The 20,629-nt window shown below is 40.7% G+C and overlaps 1 protein-coding gene across 1 annotated transcript in view; it reads right to left on the bottom strand.

Moving 5' to 3' along the window:
* Nucleotides 1–15,883, bottom strand: part of LOC127362743 (probable G-protein coupled receptor 158) — a 60,368-nt gene extending 44,485 nt beyond the window's left edge. The window contains exons 1-3 of the mRNA XM_051398841.1: nt 15,607–15,883; nt 14,359–15,222; nt 8,184–8,289 (exon numbers count right to left, since the gene is read on the bottom strand). Coding sequence (XP_051254801.1) covers nt 8,184–8,289; nt 14,359–15,215 — 963 coding nt within the window. The 5' untranslated portion in view covers nt 15,216–15,222; nt 15,607–15,883. The remainder of the gene's footprint in view (nt 1–8,183; nt 8,290–14,358; nt 15,223–15,606) is intronic.
* Between the last annotated feature and the right edge of the window lie 4,746 nt (nt 15,884–20,629).

Genomic DNA, 20,629 nt, shown 5'->3' with positions numbered 1-20,629 from the left:
CAAGATCCAACTGCTGCCTCCGACTTGACAGGCTCTTACATTTTGCCGTGGCAGCCGAGCCGAGCTCAGGCAACAGATTAGAGAGTGAATGGTGTTTCTCTGTGGAGGATGAATTCTCCCTGACGACTGTCCCTCTCTGCTGTCACTACTTATCCCTGCCTCCCTGTCTAGTCCTGCTCTCCATCCTATATGCATATCTGTCCTTCCGTTCTCCTTCCCCACTCCATGCTACAATGCATGCGTCATCAGCCTAATTAAAGATCAAAGAAGAAATATGCCAGACTTGCTTGAACATATGCATATTCAATGGTTGCCTATGATTTAGTTCCTAGTTTAGGTCAAGAAAAAAACTAAATTGGGGAGCCCTGGTACCTTGTGTACCAAGGCTGAGTCCTTGCTGCAGTGGCCATGGTTTTGGGCCCGACCTGTGGCCCTTTGCTGTGTGTCATCCTTTCTCTCTCTCCCCTCTCTGTTCTGTCCAATAATGGCAAAAAGCCCCCAAAGAATTATTTTAAAAAAGAAAGGAAAAAAAACTAAATTAACAGAACCCCTCCAGCAGCAGTTTTAATCAATGGTGCACCACTTAAGTTTGCCTTTTCACCAAGGACAGCGGGACACAGAAGGACACAAAGGCAAGATAGGAGAAAGCCCAGGGTATGTTTTCCCTACTCTGAAACATGTGGACATTCAAGTAATATAGGCTGTGGCCAGGACATTCAACATCCCATGACTAGTAGACTCATTTTTCTGTGTTACATTTTTGGAATGCCCCTTTTTGATTGTCTTTATTTGAATTTCCGAAAAGGATCCATAACATCAACAGGTGGTTTTCCTAGCAACAGTGTAATTGTTATTCATTTAGTGCCATGTTTTAACTCAGATCAATTACTTCTTCAGGGTAATAATACCATTAATAAATACAGACGTTTGATTAAAGCAGAGATTAAGAAAGCCCTACAGCTAAGACATTTGCCTGCAGCATCTTTCCGGTGAATGTTTTACTAAGATATTGCAAAACTCCCATTTTAATAAAAAGTGTTTTATTTATGGTCAGTGTACCATTATTGAGAACTATTGCCTGACTTTAAACTACTATGTGTGGTCTTACTCTGTTGATGCGGTTTTCATAACAATGGTCCACATCTACCACTCTGAGTTTCTTCAAATCATGCATTTGATAGCCTGGACTTTGCTTCATTCTCCATTAACCACCATCTTGTCACAGCCTGCACATAAAGGTACAGTACAAAAAGGACTTAACAGGTCGATTGGTGCAAAAATTTGCCATGAACCTGAATCCTAACATACACCTTTCTTACGCTGCTTTCATACCAAATACCTTTCAGTGGCATACATGTTTTGCATGAATGGGCCCATTTGGAAAGAAAGCCCATAGAAGGTGTATGTTAGTTAGTGCTCTGTTCTGCATGTTCCCTGCAGCTTCCAGAGGAGAAAAGTGATGTGGAACATAAAGTTGAATGCACACAAAGCCTCTTACATTTCCACAGCTAAAGCTCACCTTATTAAACTGAAGGTTTATTTACCTTCGTTTGACCTTTTTTTTTTCTTAAAAAATGCAGCCTTTGAACACGCACATTAACAGCCTCTTTGATGGGGAAAAAGAAGGGGAAAAAATACTCAAACATACACACAAATGCATTGCCAGCTGGTGTACAGATGCACCAAGTCTTGAAACACTTCTACCCAGCTTTAGCTGTAGAGCTTCAAACTCCCTGAGGAGAGACGCAGAGCCTCTGGCAGAACAAAATAGAAAGAGGAGAGTGAAACAGGAAAAGACAGGGCAGAGCAGGTTTTATTCTGTCTCCTCTGCTCCTCAAGTCACCTTTTTTTGTAACATGCTAGAGATAAGGAAGGTAACATGTCTTGTGACTGTCTGTTTCCCTGACAAATACAGAATGACATATCTTAAAAGAAACCCCAAATCCAGCATACAGGTATTCCTTCTAACTAAATATCCATTAATGCTTACATCCTGCACAGGCTTTTGTAGTGTCTTATTCAGCTGGGTATCCCTTTCCTTACCTTATTTATACTGTCTCTAAGACTTCTGAAGCTTAAATCCTCGTCCTTCTCTGCAATGTGCCAGAGGCGATAAGGATTGCAAAAGACATAGAGCAAGGCAGAAACAAATATTCAATTTATGTCCCTTTTTTCACCCCATACAGCCTGAGACTGCAGAGCCAGAACCAGAGCCAGTCTGGTTTCCTACAACGGGGCAGAGAACATTTGTCCAGTTTATTTCTCAGAGTAACAGGACTCACACATCAATATAAACAGTAGAAATAATGGTATTGCTGTTTTTTTCCCCCTTTATCAGATTGGACTTTCTGTGTCTGCATAAAGGTAAATCTACAAATCAGGTGTCCAAAGAGGCTTTTTTTTTTAAGTGCACTGCAAAGAAGCTGCAACCATAACAGCCAAGTCACCAATTTATGCTGAGGAGGATGTGGCTGCAGAATTCAGAGCAGTAGAAGAAGGTGAGGAGTATTTCTCAATTATAATTTGGTCAGTTCAAATGATGAATTATGTGTTAGGCTGGCAAAAAGCAGAGAATGGCATGTTGACAGATGGAGGCATAATTTCTGGCTTGTCTTTCTGCCCTCCTCTGAGGAGTTAATTGGCTTCAAGAAAATGGAGACACAGAGACAGAGGTGAGGGTGATGAAAGAGGCAAAACTGGAAAATGAGAGTAAAAGAGAGATGAAGAGGGACTGATAGCCAAAGACAGAGAGAAATTTGGGCGAGTGTGAATAGCCATGAAAAGAGAGAGTGTGGAAAAGAGCAGGAAAAGGAGAAGAGGAAGTGTGGCTGATTGAGAAGAGAAAGCGAGAGGACAGACAGAGGGGGTAACCCTCCTTGGCTGTCACAGCAGTTTACACTCATTAGCAGAGCTGTGCCTTTGAAGCCCTTTATCTCCAGCGGCACGTTTCACAGGGCGGGGAGAGAGAAAACACACACACACACACACACACACACACACACACACACACACACATACACACTGACATGCATATGCAAACACCATGCACACACACTGATGCTTACTTACATTTAAAAAGCAAGAAAACGGAAAAAAACATATAATCGTACTCAGATGCATCCAGTCACAAATCACCCACACTAATCATTCTTCAAGTTCTCGTTTAATTATATAAGCAGTGGATCCTTATGTAAGATGCTTCCCCTACGACTGATTATCCATAATGCATGAGGTCTTGTATTTGGTTCATGGTGACACATCCTACCTTCCTCCACAGCCTTGCTGTATCTGGGCAGACCAGAAAAAAGCTCAAGAAAAAGAAGAAGCTCATGAAGAACATGAATTTCATCGCTACCAGCTAACTTGGTTTAAATGCCATGCATTTTTATTTTTTATTTATATTTTTTATTTTTCAGTTAAAAAAAAATATTGCCCTATGAGCTCCCTGCTCATTTGCAGTGTCATCTGTTGGCAAATCAGCAAAGTTTCCCTTTGATGAGTGAACTTAAAGATTTACTAATCAATATGTTTTAAATGAACATTTTAATTTCATTAACTTTGGATCAAATGTCTACTGTATATATTTGTAAGGGGACTTACTCTGCATGTCCCCTCATGTTTTACACTACTGTACATTCATGCAATGTCAGCAAAATTAAAGAATGGGAAAACCTCCCATTAATTAATTAAAGCTGCTTTGGTTTTGAGTTATGTATTTTTGGTGTTTTTTTGTGAAACAAGCTGCAAACACTGTATAGCTTTAAATTAAATTAGCTAAATCAATAGCATTAGCATTCATCGTGGCTTTTACTCAGGCGTAACTACCAGTGAAGGTGGCTTTATGTTGACACTTCTGGTTCTTTTTGCCAATTGAGAGAAATTGTAGCTTTTTGAAATCTATTACGTCTCTGATAACACGAGTGACTGTGCATAGCCTGTAACAACAACATGACAGAGTCATAGCTCATTCTTTTGGTTTTCCAGCCCACAAAATTTCCCATTAACCCAGTTTCCAGACACAGAAGAAACAGGTTCAAGTCCGACCCGTGGCCTTTTGATGCATGTTATCCCCCTCTCTCTCTCTCTCTCTCTCTCTCTCTCTCTCTCTCTCTCTCTCTCTCTCTCTCCCCCTTTCCTGTCTATCTTCAGCTGTCCTATCTAATAAAAACAGAAGACAAGCTCTGATAAACCCTCTGTATACTACTTGCCAAGCACCAAAAGACAGGCAAATGAAGTTGGAAACTAAATGCTAGCTGGTGTATGTAGTGGAGCTACTAGCAAGCTTCAGGGGACCTAAAAGGAGAATAAATATTCAACTTACATTTGTTGTGGTCACAAACAGGACTCCAAATTAAGGCTAATGTATAAAATGTAAAAACATTTTTGTGTTTAAAGCTTCTTGTGTTGCAAATGCCAAAAATGATCATCACTGTCGCATAAACAACATGTGAATACATTGTTTTTCATTGCAGTGAAACATGCAGTTTGCCAGCCATTACCAAGCCTCATCAGGTTTCACTACTGCCCTTATAACAAAAGAGGACATGTTGCTAAAGAGGCTATACTCCATCATGCAAAATATAGTAGTGGGTAGTGAGTAGAAAAACTATGTGTTGACATAAAAGTTGTTCAGCTAAAAACATCATAGTAACAATGAGAAGGGAACTGTTGTGGTAATACTCTGCAGACTCCGCAGAACACATGATGGTCCATCACATTACTAGAGACTGTCTGGTTATTATATTTCTCTCTGAGACACAGCCTCGGGGTGTGTTTGTACTTGATGGGGAAAGCAATGAGCCACACATTGACTTTCCACAGCCCATTTACCAAAAAATGTATTTAGCGAGATTTAGAAATAAACAGTTTTTTAATGGGGACTCTACTTGGTCTATGATAACAAGTTTAAAAAAACCTTTCTTTTGTTCTTATGAAAGTTTTTCCTAAATGTAGTATTGTGTGTGTGTGTGTGTGTGTGTGTGTGTGTGTGTGTGTGTGTGTGTGTGTGTGTGTGTGTGTGTGTGTGTGTGTGTGTGGTGTACTGAGACACTATTTTAGCAGCCAAATCATTTTTCCTGGAAGCGTTTGACTGCATTGTTTTCAGACTCCTGTTTGAAGTCCCACAAGTACTATACCAAAGTATGGGCAATGGATTGGCTGAACAACAGCTAAAAACAATTGATTAAGCACAAGGAACAAGCTGGGAAGACAAATGAAAAGAGTGAACCATTGAAAGAGAAATGAAATGTCAAATGACAGGAGGAGAAAAAAACAATGTGAACATTTCACATCCTGAATTTGAAACTAACTCTAAATTGTATACAGCGCTATGATCATAAGTTGGACTAGACACACTATCCGTATATTATCTATATGTGCTTATCTTTTGCAGGGGGCTGGTGCCAATCCCAGCTCACATTGGGTGAGAGGCAAGGTACACGCTGGAAGTGAACTGGAAGTTACCAGTTCATCACAGGGCACAGACACACTAATGGAGGATATACTGTTTACCAATCAATAGTCAGACTAATCCATATAATATTAACTCAAAGGCAAACTGCTTGTATTTCCACTTTAGTAGCATTTAATCCAAGCTTTGCAGCTTGCCGATTAATTATATTTGCTTTAGATTAATTCAGGCTACTATTTCAAGATTATGACAACACTTCCCCTTATAAAACTGTGATATGACAGTCTGGAGATATTACAGAAGCTCAGACACCATCAGTGAGCTGTCATCTCTCCCCACATCCTTGCAGGTGAAAGGTAATGGAAGCAGCTTTGCCTCACTAAAACTAGGTTTTACTTCGACATTTTTAATGTATTTTAACCATTGCCATTAAATTTTGTACAGAAATGTATGGCTCCTAGAGAATAAATCCTAATGACTTTGGTGGTCCTCTGACTTTTCATATAAAGCACTACCATGAGATTGACTTGATTTTGAGTGAAATAGTCTTGGCAACTATTGGATGGACTACCATGAAATCTGGTAGAGACATTTATTCACCCCTCTATTTACACATAGAGTAATAAGTCCAAATTCATCCAGCAAGGAAACATCAATTCCTATTGTTGATTTCATTACAAAATTAAATCATCCATAGAAGGACAAGATTAATGACATTGTTAGAAATAGAGTTTTATGGTCAATACTAGTCCCCTCTAACAAAGCATTTGTAATGAATGTATATAACTCATTGTTTTAACTCCTTTCCTACATGTGAAACAGCGAAAGACAAATAACTCTGCTGATTCAAAATAGCACTGAATCATTAACTGCCGCTTGGCCAAATATGGTGTTTGAAGCAGAATCATCAGAAGAGGAGAGTAACAAGTGGTAAACTCTGAAATCCTCCACTGAAAATGTCCTCTCGTGATGTTTCATGCTCAGGGTTCATTTTTATTTACAGAATATAAGCAGTTTAAATGCAAACTTTTGCACAGAGAGCAGAAGGAAAAACCTATGCACATATACATAAATGTACCCAATGTAAACAGAAATACACACACACACAGGAGACACCTTGGAGGATTAATTTCCATGAAAGTGGTCTTCGATGGACAGGCTGGAATGGCCTTGGTAACTGAAAGGCTGTCTTTGCCCACTACTGTGATGATAACAGAAAGACACTGCACACCGTGCACATACACAGCATTTGCATACACAGCCATACAGATCTGAAGTACTATAATCAGCACCATTCAGATTTTACCAGACAGCAGTCACAAGAGAGTTGCTTATAAAAATGGAACAATGCATAGGAAACAGCGCAGCAGATCAAGATGAACATGGAGACCTCCCGTGTCTCCTCTGTAGTTTCCCCCATGACAGACCGAGAGGGGGGAGGCACGCAGACAAAGAGCATGGTCAATTATTCACCACATCTTGCTGCAATCCATTACACTGCATTTATTATACATCATATGGCCAGCAACATACCATGCAAGCCTGAGCAGCTACTCTCCCCTGGTGGAGTCAGAGAGGCTTTCCTGCGATACATCATATAAAACTCAACGCATTGGCACTGACATGAGCAAGGCACAGGCGGGACCACACACTGACAAAGGCACACGCACACATGCAAACAGCACACAGAGGCTCTAACAGATGCAAACATTATGTATGGCTGCTGCCTGTTCCATTACAGGAGTCACACAGGTAAACACGCTATAGCATGGAAAAGACACTTACACATATGTGTTGCCATTGTTAACCCTCATCAACACAGACAAGGACCATGCAGCAAACACTGGACTGCTGTCTGAGGCTTTGTCTTTTCAGAGAATTTACCATGCAATGATGAGAACAATTCTTGAGTGAATTTTTAGCCTTGCTTGCATCATGGCTCTATGAATGAACAGACTGTAAGGCCATCCACCACTTTCGTCCAGACTGATATTTATTTAACTACAGAATGGCTTTCCATGAAATTTTGCACGGGCATTCATGGTCCCAAGAAGATGAATGACTGGTCCTCTAGAACCGCTATTTTTTTTCAATGAAATGTCTCAACAACTATTGATGTAATTCTGTACGGATATTCATGGTACCCAAACGATGAATCCTAATCACTTTGGTCATCCTCGGACCTATCTACTGGATGGATTGGCACAACAATGTGTACATTCATGTTTCTCAGACAATGAATCCCAATGACTTTTGTGATCCCTTAACTTATCATCTAGTGGCACCACAAGGTTTGATAATTGTAAACTGTTGCAATAAAATTTGGTTCAGACATTCCTGGACCCTCAGGATTAAATATCAATGTAACTTAAATCATTGCTTAACTTTTTATGTAACACTGCCATCAAGTTGTCCAAAACTTCAGTTTATGACCAAATACCTGAAAAACTAATGACGTTACCATCAGCCTAAAGTAAACTATATGTGGTGTGTAGTGCTAATTAGCAGAGTGTGTTCACATGCTATGGTGAACAACTTTTTTAAATTTTAGCTTGATGCACCTATTTACCTTGATCACAGTGTTTGCATTTTTACTGAACAAGAACAGACTGAAGGGCGAATGGGTGAACAAATGGTTGAGTGTAACAGTGACATTCATTCACTTAATTTACAGCACTCCAGAATGACAGCATAATAAAGTGAAACAAGAGCCTTTTCTGTTATTGCTGGTTGACCATGATTATGTTACAACCAAAGTGTAGAGCACACTCACTTCCATACTGGTGAGATTACAGCGGTGAGTCCCAGCGAACCAGCCACTGGTGGAGCACTGGTCAATGTCCACATCCTGCAGGTTTACATCCACACGGACAACACCCCTGCCAGAGAGAAAGAAGGGATGAAAGAGGGAGGAAATGATGAGTAGAGTTAGGGTAAATAGTGAAAGGGAAATCATGAGAGAAGATGGTGCAAAGACGTTAAGATATTGAGATAAATGATATCAAGGAAGAGAAGAAGAGGAGGAATACATTTAAGATGGGAAGGAAGGTGAGAGAAAGTGAGACAAGGGAGAAAGGGAAACAGAGGGGAAAACGTGACGAGATTGTACGAGGTTAAGCAAATTGGTGTGAGGGAGAGGAGCGAGGAGGAGGAAGCAAAGGCGGGGAAGGCCAGAATGAAAGAGAAGACAATTAAAAAGAACAGGAAGAGTGATGCTCAGGGGAAGTAAGGTCAAGGGTGGAAGAAGCAGGGAATGTGGGGTGGTAATAGAAAGGAATGAATGAAATAGATTGAAAGTGGGAAAGAAATTAAGAGTGATCGGAGGGAAAAATGAATAGAGGGAGAGAGGGAGATAGGGAGATAGGTAAAAAAAAAAAAAGAAACAGAAGCAAGGTTAAAGTTTTAAGAAATACTTGCCCCACAAGGTTATGCTACTTCTTGCCAGACATTAGAGATGAAATGCACTCAGTTTAAAGATTATATTGTTTTGGTCAGAGAAGGACACACTACAAAGTCAAGCTGTTGAGCTTTCTTCTTACTTTTAGTAAGTCTCTCCTCCCAGAAAAAGAATCAAAAGTTTGTTTTTACATTTCATCCTCATTCTCTTCATTCTTAAACTAATTTAACAAAAGAAAGTCTTCACTATATAGGCAATATTTGGATGCTGTTCATGGTGTTAGTAGGGCTGCCTAGTCGACTAAACTGTTAGTCAATGTGAAGAGAACAACAACATCAAAATTCGTTCTGGAGCTGCGCCCATACTGTCAATGGCTGCGCCTTGTCTCCGGGATGAAAGTATCAGGGGATTGTTGCAACACGGACATTTTGTCTTGTAACACAGGAAGTCACAGAAAGGTGCCCAGAAACGAGACTCCAACTGAATGCTAATGTTGCTTTCTTCTGAACATGCCGGACTGTGTTGCATTATATAGAAAGGTCTTTCCATTGCTCAGCCTGCCCACACTGATATGAATGTGGTGGACAAAACAGTAGAATAACACATATCTCATATAACACAATACAATTCAACAGAACCACACACATTATATGCTCCACGAAGGGAGGATTTATTGCAAGACTGTATTCATTTTTATTGCTAGGTGTATCTACCTGCCCTAGTGAGTATACAAGATGGGGTATTTGGTATTGACCCAAAATAAACTCCAGTGCCCATGTTATGAGGGAACATGTCAACAGTGTGGCTCATTAATGTGTTTTTAATCAATTTTAAACAACAGCAGAGCTCTGTCGCACAGAGGAATCAGATATATCAGGCTTAGGATGCACAGACAACACTTGTTAGAAGGATCAATTCATTGCTTTTTTTTCATTGGATTTGTTGACAATAGTAAATATAGAGTATATAATCAGATATGTCCTTAAAGACATTGACTTAGCAATAATTACACATGCAGTGTGTTTCTGTCTTTTGGGTGCTGTTCAACAACACTGCAGACAGACATTAGTGGTGTAAGAAAATACTGATATACTTTCGCAATATTTGGTTTTGTCATATTGTTTTGACGCTATTAAAACATTTGATTAGACAAAATTGTAATATATTGCCTTACTTTTAGTATCATAATATATAGCTCTATATTGATTCTTAACCCCTGTCTCGTGAAACATATCATATTGCCAGATTTTTGCCAATAAAAGGCCCTATCAGATGTCGTGTTTTCCCACCAAATGCGAGAATAATTCTCTTTTTTTTTCTCTGTCTGCAGACATTTATGGAGGACATTGGTGCAGTTTTAAGTTCATGGAGACTGCTGGCCTATTCAGCAGTGAGCCATCACAGATCCACACTGTGAAGTCAATATGGTGAAATACTGTTCAGGGATGTGACTGCAATACAACATTAGAGGAAAACAGCCTGGGACTTAAACTAGTGGAGGTAAGTTCACTTCCAACTATTGCTATATAGCCTGCTGTGTAGAGCCAGGCCCGCTGTCTATCTAACACATACGTAAAGCACGCTTTTTTGATTTACCCCTTCCCACTAATTTCCTCCGCTATTGCACAAGCTGAACATTCACATGCATTCTCCCTCCGTTATGTTTCTCTCTCTCTCCTCTGTGGTTCGTTGGATAGGCCTGCCACCCGTTACCTCCATCTGCCTGCTGGGAAGCGGAACAAACAGCCATGGAGAGAGGCTTTGGCCACCAGCTCTCCTCAAGTACACAACCAGACAGAGAGAGGGGGAGGCAAACGTGTTGATACCTCTGAGTGACAGAATGTGTGTGCACTCCGGACTGTTTATGGGTCAAGGCTTGGTAGAGACTAAAAGCAGTAGAAATAGCAGAACGATGTGATAGATGTCAGATCTGAGAACCATGTGGACCCTTGCAAGGTAAGACAAGGCACCAATTTCTGAGCGTCACAAAGCAAAACTACAGACAGGATAAACCCTCAGTGATACTTTTAGTCTGGTGTTATTGTTGATCATCTTTACGATCATTAAAATGAGTTTTATGGTGCTGCATTTAAACTTCTTCAAGTCACTGCCATAACAACTAATTTCTATTATTCTATTAGTCCTCACTAGGATTTTTGCTAACAAATAATGACTATAATGGAGCCAAATGCAAGTCTATCTCTCAGGTCCATGGTGATTTTTTTTTCTTTAATTCAAGACACATTTATCATAAACATGCCTTTGCTCTTCAGCACAATGTGTATGTTGTGATTTATCCTCCCTCCTCTCTCATGCTGCTAGCATGGCTAAAAACAGGTTTCATGGTATGTCAAAAATTTTGACTTGCAAAGTCAAATCTTTTATCAGTAGTAGTGTCTTATGATTTTGACTCAGGATCTCAAAAGAATATGTTTATTTTTATCATTCAAAACTTTTTTTTTTCTCCTGTCAGAAATAGTTTCCTTCTCCGTGGGCTTCTGTTTTTCCTTTTTGGCTGTACTGAACAGGATAAACATGACCCAAGGTGAGGCTGAGCATTCAGAAGGATGGTGTGATTTATTTGTTGCATCTATCTGTCTCAACATTATTGTAGTTCTGACTTATAAATGTCGTAATAATACCTGTTGTACCCTCCCTACCTCACGATTCTGCTTCAAATCTGCGACTATTGTTTACATTTCAGTTAGGTTTACAAAAATGAATGGCCTCTCTTCAAGTAGACTGAGTTTTGAATTTTGTCTGGAAAGAAAAAGAGATAAGGAAGAGGTTGCTTTGAGGTAGAAAGTGGAAGACATGGTGGAACTGACTCCATCAGCTACACTAGTTCATGCTTTTCTGTCCAGAGCCAACCAAGTTTCTATTTTTAGAAATGTCATCACAGGATTGAGATGAGTGTAAGAAGCCATGGAAAAGTTGCAGACCATAACTCGCATCACAAGAAGTGGAGTGAGGAGAAAAACAGCATGCATCTGGTTGTGATGTCGCAGCCAATCGTTTCACTGAATTAGGGAGTGTATCTCTCTGGTCTGAAACAACTACTTCAGTGTGTCGGCTGCTAACTTGGCTCCCTTTGCTGACATCATAACTGTGGCTGATAAGGGTCAAACAGCATTACTTTAAACATGCAAGTTCATTTTTGATCTAGGAAACTAAATAACCCCAACTCAATGTCCATTTGCTGCATTTTTCTGGAAAATTTCACTTACATGACATGGTTTTCATCAACAGATGCAATTTGCCCAGCTGTCTTTGAGATCGATCTGTTGAATGAACTTGAAAATGGCCTATTGGCAGAAACATAATCTAATATTCATAGGTATGTTTTCATTAGTGTATAATCACCTGAAAATAAGAAAGTTTTTTTTCGTTACCTTAGAATGAGCAGATGGGCCGGCTCCTCTTATATGGAGTCCACCATGTTGAACCACCATGTTTCTACAATAGCCCAGAAACCAAACACTGATAGGGCCTCCCACATTTTTTTGCCATTTTCGCGACCACCATAATTTCTCCTACACGCTTGTTTGAGTCAAGGGATTTCAGTTGATTGCAATCTGCAATCTCACCACTAGATGTCACTAAATCCTACATACTGATCCTTGAACCCAACATGAGCTAAAAGTCCTAAAAGTGCCACAGATGAAAGCATAACAACTGTGCTCCTATTTCCGTGTATCCATCTCCATGGCACTGATGAAGACCATGTTATGTGACTGAGAGACCAGGAAAAAGCTAGTAAGTCTCAAACTACATTACTTTACATATCACTATACAACACATTGCAAATGTAGACCATGAATCAGAAGTCTCTGTTCTCTAGCCTTTTTAGTCCTACAGTTTCTTTTCTTAGAATGAAAAACATGGTTCTGGCAATATACATAATTTCCCTCATCAAAAGATCAGCCAAGAAAAATATCATTTTATATTGTAAAAGCAATGTTTGAGAATTTCTTTTCTGTATTGCTCACTTATAAAAATGTCACAACTATTTTTGCAGTGACTTAAAAACCCTTGTGGTTGAGCATGAATACTCAATTTATAAATTATGAATTCATTCACAGAATTTATTTAATGAAGCTTAACATTGATCGACGCTTAAGGCAACTGACACAAGCAGATCTCCCATTTCTCTCAACTCGTTTAAACATCCTCATCACTGCATGGTGATGGTTTTAGACAGGCAATATCCCAGATAGGCAATACATCTTTTTTGGAGACAAAGAGCAGAAATGTGTGAGCTTTTACAGCAAATTTAAACTGTTCTGTATATGACACTTAGTTAAGCGTCTTTCTTCTACAGCACATATATGTATGCTAAAACTGAAGATGATAATGATTCAAATTGATTCTGCTGAAACTCTGCAGTCATTTTGGTCACACCTAGATGCTGTGCAACAATAACAATGGCCGCAGTACAACTCCTCAAAAATGGCCAGAGCAGCTCCTGGCCACATCACAAGCTCCATAACCCAAGAGTGACTGTCCCTGGAGCAGGTAGTGATGCAGCACTTTGCTCAGGGACACGTCAACAGGGTGGATGCTTGCCAACCTGAGGCCCAAATCACAAGCACGACACACTGCTGCCTGCCTACAAACCACTGAGCAACATTTATGTGTCATCCAAATAAAATGTCACCTACATTTGTTTTGTCTTGTTTATTCTAATCTCTATTTGTAGTTAAGGTAGATCTTACAAAAACCTTTTGCATGAGGTGTAAGTAGGCGTGGGTGTGAGTTTGTGGTTAGAATTTTGGCTCCAAAAATTGAGAAGTTTGGCACCAAGGACAAACCTTCTCTCTTCTGTTAAGGTTTTCCTGAACATGCACCCAATGAGTTGTGTGATGCTACTGAAGTGGAGATATTTGTGTGTTATACATCTCCACTAAGATGGATGTAATGCTTTAGTGCAGATGAAATTCAGAGTGGCTTCATATTACAGTTTGTGATCTTTCATTGATTATTCATGATTTAATTGATCTTTTCAAGACACTCTTAGACTGCAGCCTTGAAATATGAGATCTTTGGGTGATTTTATGCACCTTACTGTTGTCCAAACACACACACACACACACACACACACACACACACACACACACACACACATCCCTTCACCAACAAACACACTGTGTAAAGCCTGCAGTGTTCATTAGATGGTGGGGTGCAGCAGTAGAGATGCACAGCTGTGCTTTGACAGGCAAGCATATTAAATGAGGAAGGTCTACCTGTGTCTGTGAAGCTTCCTTTTACACCATCTGTTTATTACATCAAGGCGGCAACTTATCAGATCCATATTTACATGAAGTCTCACAGGGTATTACTGTCAGTAAAATGATGTATGTACATATGTATGATGTACTGTAAAGTGACAGTTTGATAGACTTTTCTGTTTCCAAGTGCTCTGTATATCTGTAGCCTAAAAAGTGTGGAATACCTTAATACATCTAATATGAAATCTTATCAAAAAACCTTATCAAATTGCATGTTTTTCCTCTCTCTCTCTCTCTCTCTTTTACACACTTTTTCCTCTCACCTGAACTCTGGTGCAGAGTTGCTCTTCAGTCCATAGAAGCCGGCAGACAAGGTGAGCAGCCAATGGGGCACAAACGCCCCGTGTTCACACTCCAGGTACGGTGCGGACCACTTGATCTGGTTTTTGTCCAGAAGGTAACCTCCACTCTTGGCGCCAGATGTCTCCGGGACTCTTCTGTGCATGTGCGGTCTCCTCCTGTCCCTAAACTCGTTAAACCAGTCGGACTCCGGGCTCCTGCTCTTCAGGTGACGGTGCGCGGCGCTGGACAAGTCCTGTAGCACAACCTCTTTCTCGGTCCTGGTCGCCTGGAGAAAAACGTGCGGCCCCGGCGTCGGCGCGTCCGCGTGGAAGGTCACCACCGCCCTGTGGATTTTGGGGTCCCCCTCGAGGATACTCTGGACCAGCGCGTGGTACCAGTGGATGTCCCTCCGCAGGGTGTGCTCCCTGGACCTGTTGGCCTGCAGGATCATATTCAGGAAGTTTGTGGCGTGCGCCACAGTGTCCAGGATGCTGTGCAGGGAGTAGTGGGAGGCGACATGCAGGCCGCCTCGCAGACTGCTCAGCTCATACCTCCGCGAACAGTTGACCTGCCTCAGCGCCGAGGAGTCCCCGGTGTGCAGGAAAGCGGTCACCACCCTCGGCAGGTCCTCTTCAATTTTGTGCGCCACCACCGCGCGCTCGGTAGCAGGTACCGAGTAGTAGGTCGGGTGGTGGGGCGGCTCCCTGTTGATGTTTTGGGTGCTGAAAACCGGCGGGTTCTTCTCGTCTCGCTCATTATCCGACCACTCCACATAACCGTAGTTTGATCCCAAAACGAGCCCCGTTTGCAGAAGCAGCGGGACGACCAGGAGAGCCATGTCGTTCCTGTTCACGGGCGCAAAGAAGAAACCGTGGGCACTTTGCAAAGTGTGGGGAGCATAACCAAAGCCTCTCTCTTTCTCCTGCTGCTTCACGGGATTAGAGACACTTAAAAGAAGCGCACACCAGAGACTGTCCTCGATTTCATGCCCGTGATCGAGCTGAAAACGACGAAGGCTCTCCACTTCTCATCCTGTGCATCTTTTGTCCGCGCCACAGAACACACACTTTCCCTCTCTCTCTCTCTCTCTCTCTCTCTCTCTCTCTCTCTCTCTCTCTCCCTCTCTCTCTCTCTCTTCTTCTCCGTTTTCTACAATGCCATTATCTGCACACACATACCCCCCAGCCTCCTAACTCGTAAAAAAAACAACAACAGCTCTGACTCCTCACCAGTCCGCAATCCATTCACATGAAGCGACGTTGGAAGCGAGCGCTCACGGTCTCTTGTTACTCCTTCTCGGAGAAATCCATGTGAGAGGAGTAGGATGACGAGGGACGGAGCAAATTGTTCTTGAACTTCCGTCCCTCCCAATAAAACCCTAATAGGCCATCTAAGTGTCGCCCACCGGTGTGTGTGGTTGTTTCTCACTGCCAGTCTGCCGTAGGTGGGCGGAGCGTGGGGAATACGGGAGCTGTCCGGTGCTGAAAGTAGCGCCCGTAGGAAGAAAAGCGAGGGTGGTAATGATGATGGTGATGATGATGATGATGATGATGATGAGCTCTCAGTGATGAGGATGAAGCAGCAGCTTGGCAATTAAACTGAATCTAAAATTAGATTAGAACAGTGTGAGTGAGGGACAGACCAACAAGACAAACATGTTTATTTGTTATACTGAATATCTAATATAGCTACTGTTCTGTGTATACAGTATATGGCCAAAGGTATGTGGACACGTAAACATTACACCCATAACTTATGTTATTGTTTTCAGCTTCTTACTCACGTTTCTTAAAATAAACCCCGAGTTACCAACTGCATTACCATGTTTCCTAAAACAGTACACTCATTTTGATAAACCTTACATGTTCCCACTAAATGAAGCACAGGTTCTATTACAGTATCTATAATTTTGTCATCCTGATTGTCCATGCTGTTATTTTACGATATTGGTCTATTCTGTACACACAACATCTATTGCATGTCCGTCCCTCCTGGGAGAGAGATTCCTCTTCTGTTGCTCTTCCTGTGATTTCTTCCATTTTGTCCCCAGTTGAAGAGGTTTTTGGGGAGTTTTTTTATATGCAAATCCAGGGTCTGAGGATGGAGGGAGTGGTATGCCGTGCAGATTGTAAAGGCCCTTGAGGCAAATTTGTGATTTGTTGGGCTATATCAGTAAAACTTAACTGACTTGACAGTAAACACACCTTCCAAAAAATCAACAATCAGACATGACTACAGTATCCACAGGCACACACACTTACCATAATGATGTAATACACCTCCCTTTTGAAACATAAAAAGTAACACATGCTCTGAACACAACACTAAACAATTTAGAATGTTAATTTGAGTTGGGAACTTTTTTGGATTGATACATATTCGAACAGTGCAACATTTGTGTTTTGAAACTTGAAGATGTAGAAAATACAAATGGAAGTAGAATTCAGTAAAAAAAAAAAAATGTTACATTGTACACCATTACAGTATCTACTAATGAGAATATCAGCCTTCCTACTTTCTGTCGAGACAGTCATTAAATCAGCAATGCAGAGGGTAAACTGTATTGTCATCCTGTCCTTTATTACTGGTGATTAGATGGAAAAGTTGGAGAATACAGCTGTAAATGCAGCAGGGCCATAAAACAAGGTACATTCACCCTAAACATAGTTGGTGCAGAAATAACAGTGGCTGGAGTTGGTATACTTGCACTCATGTCCATGATCAGAAAGCTAATTTGGCTCATGTAGATGACATATGTGAAGAATTTGAGGGAATATCATTACATATTTGTAGGATATCACATAAGTGCGTAAGGGCTCCTTTGTAGCTTCTGTTGCATTACAAAGCTTTGTGTTGGTCTCTCTGTTAGACAAGCACAGAGTGAAGCTCTATAATGTACAGTTCATAAAAGTGAATATATAAAAGCTGATGAAATACACAAGAGACATAGACTTCAAACCTTAGAAACTGCAGGGATCACAAGACTGTTCAGTTGCCACAGAGTTGGTTGTACAATGATGTCTAAAATATTATTGTATGTTGTAGCATTGATCCTTTCTTTAATGTAACTATGGGACCGATTAAAAACACTTACTTTTGGCCATACAGTGAATTATGTTATAAACAAAAACAGTTAAACAGAGATATGAAAACGTAACTGTGGCTTCCTGTATTCAGATACTTTATGAGTCCAACATGTAAGCATTGTTGTTGTGTTTGTGTGAGTCCACCTCAGTCTTACCCTGACATTCTCCAGGGCTCATCAGGAGTCAGGGCCCTGGACTGTAAATGGGTGTGTCGCAGTGTGTAGCTCGCCCGGGGTGACTCGCAGGCCGTTGCCATGGCAGTGGAAGGTGACGACCGTAGAGATCTCCCTGTGCTACCCGCTGCTTGCTGCAGCCAGTGATAGGGAAGGTATAGCCTGTCTGGCCTTGCAGCATCTACAGCTTGACTTAAAGTATCCACCTCTCACACACATTCATACACTCTTCAGTCTGTGTCAGATCAGTCTTATACTTGCACATGTACTAGATAGAACAGATAATACTGACAAGAAAGTACTTGTGAATAACATAAATCACCATCAACTCCCTCATTCGCTTTGTACACAGGCTTGAATGACTAAACAGACTCCAGGCCCAATAAAAAAAGGATGTATGTGGTGGAGTTGGTGAATTAGGCGGAGGAAAAGGGGCAGTACCACGTAGTGAGAGAGCATCAGAGGCAAAGAGACGAGACTGTGCGAAGTGACTGCTCCTGCCCCTTCTATTTCATCCTCTTTTACAAGCTGCACTGCCTCCCCTGGCCTGATGAATATTTGATAGGCATTTGCTGCTTCATCTGCATGCTTTACAACTTGAGTCCGTACAACTGCAACAGAGGTAGAGAGGCTGCTGTACCAGCCCTTCTTTCACCCACGCTCCCCCGGTCCTCCCAGAAGTTCCTTTAGATTTCCTCAGACGAGAGCAAAGGAAGGAAAAAAGGCTTATGAGCAAAAGGGTATTTCCTCTGATGCCTTTACTCTATTTATTTAATTTTTTTGTACATGCAGGAGTCTGATTTGATTTAGAAAAAGTTAAGTTGAGGTCAGTAGGAAGGCCAGAGATCAGTAGAAAAGTTTACAATGTCTTATTTTTAAAAGCTTCAGATATTGTATAGTCTCTTTAATCCAGTGGGAGTAAGAAGGAAGAAGAGGGTCTTTCCATCTGAACAGAATCAGTCGTCTGGCCAGTAGTGTACAAAAGGCCACCACATTGGACTTATAATTACTTAAATTCACAGCCTGTGGAGTGACACCAAATAGAGCAGTAAGAGGGGATGGATCTATTGGCTACAATAATATTTTAGAGAGATTGTTAAAAATTGACAGAAGTGGTGTAGTCTTAGACAAGTCCAAAACATGTGTAATAGAGTTGCAGGAGCTTGCTTACATCGATCACAAGTAGGGTCTAACTCTGGTCCCATTTTGGACAGCCTAACCTTTGACCAGTGAAGTTGGTGCACTATTGTGAATTGTACAACTGTATGTCTTTGACAAATAGATGATGTGTGGATCCTCCTGATAACTTTCTGCCACACTGCATCTGGAATCTGTTCATTTAAATCCTCTTCCCATTTGTGTTTGAGATAATCTAAAGTTGACAAGTTAAATAGATTGAGAAGGCCATATAGCTGACCTATAACCTGCTTTAAGTTTTTCCCCAGTTTGAAAATGGAGTCTAACAAAGATACTGAGGGACATAAGGGAAAGCAATTGGAATGTGAGGCTATAAAATTTCGCAATTGTAGATATCTAAAGAAGTGGGATCTAGGGATATTAAATCTAATAGTACTAGTTGTTCAAAAGATGCAAAGTTATTGTCTACTTAAAGATCCTGTAATGAATGTATCCCACTCCTGAACCACACACCAAAGGCTCCATTCGACATTGAAGGAGGAAATGTGATTTTTTTCGTTATCGGAGCAAAAAGGGAGAAGCTGTTGAGAGCAAATGATCTCCTGAACTGATTCCAGATTTTGACCGAATATGCCACAACAGGGTTAAAGGTGTAATAAGAGATGGGCTTTTACTAGTGGGAGTTTAGTGCACAATAACGCTGATAAGGAAGTATGCTCCAAGATTAGCCATTTATGGGTATTTGAGTTGTCTATATCTGACATCCAAAACAACAGTGCTCTAATGTTGGCTGCCCAATAATAAAACAAAAAATTGGGAAGTGCCGTGCCACCCTGGAGACGCGGTCTATGCAATATGCCTTTCCATATGTGCGTTTTTTTTTTTTTTGTTCCAGATAAAGGTTGATATGAGTTTATCTATGGAGCTGAAGAAGAATTTAGTCTGGGAAGGTTCTGAAACAGATAAAGGAACTTAGGCAATATATTCATTTTGATGGTATTGATCCTTCCACTCAGGGAAAGAGACAACAAATCCCAACGTTTAATATCCTGTTTCAGATCATCTAACAGGGGCAGAAAATTTGCCTTATATAGGTCTTTGAAGTTATGTGTAAACAGATTCCCAGATATTTTAACTTTTTTGCGTTTATTTTAAAAAGGGTTGAATAAAAAGAGATGCTTTCTTTAGATATGTTGACTGGCACTAATTCACTTTTTTGAAGATTTATTTTATAACCTGATATTTTGCCAAAACCTTTCAATGTGCCTAGCAGGTTAGGGAGGCTTGACAAATGATCTTTAAGGTTGTGTTATTAATGAAAAGCTATAATCAAACACAAACTGGAGAGTCACTAGAAATAGAAATCAATTAATGATTTGCCTCACAATTGCTTTTATGTCCTGACTTTTAAAAGTAAAAGATTTTAGATCAAGAATTATAACATCAAGTCATCTGTGATTCATCTAAGATTGGAATATTTATAGGTACTGTGTTACGTTCACTCTCATAACAGCATATTCTGTGCTAATGTGGAAGCTGTCAACATCAGCAAAGCTCTATAAGTAAGACATGTTTTCACATTAAGTTGCTGAAGTCAAATCAACCAGTTTTTTGGTGGTGTAAAATAGAGACAGGCCATCAACATTCAAAGCAAGGAAATAGAATAAGGTTGAAATTAATTATTCTGTTAAATGGCAGTGCTCTGGCAGCCAGATCAACTGCAGTTTCTTGATATAGATGAAAAAGGTTGCTGGAAACTATTAATTTCCCATGGGATCAGCATTATCAACTAATGCTGGTAAAAGAAAATCTATTTCATCTGCAAATATTAGCACATTGTTCCAAATGAATGGTAA

Source organism: Dicentrarchus labrax, unplaced genomic scaffold, assembly GCF_905237075.1.
Source record: "Dicentrarchus labrax unplaced genomic scaffold, dlabrax2021, whole genome shotgun sequence".
In the NCBI taxonomy this organism is placed as follows: Eukaryota; Metazoa; Chordata; class Actinopteri; family Moronidae; genus Dicentrarchus; species Dicentrarchus labrax.
This window is presented reverse-complemented; position numbering and strand designations above follow the sequence as displayed.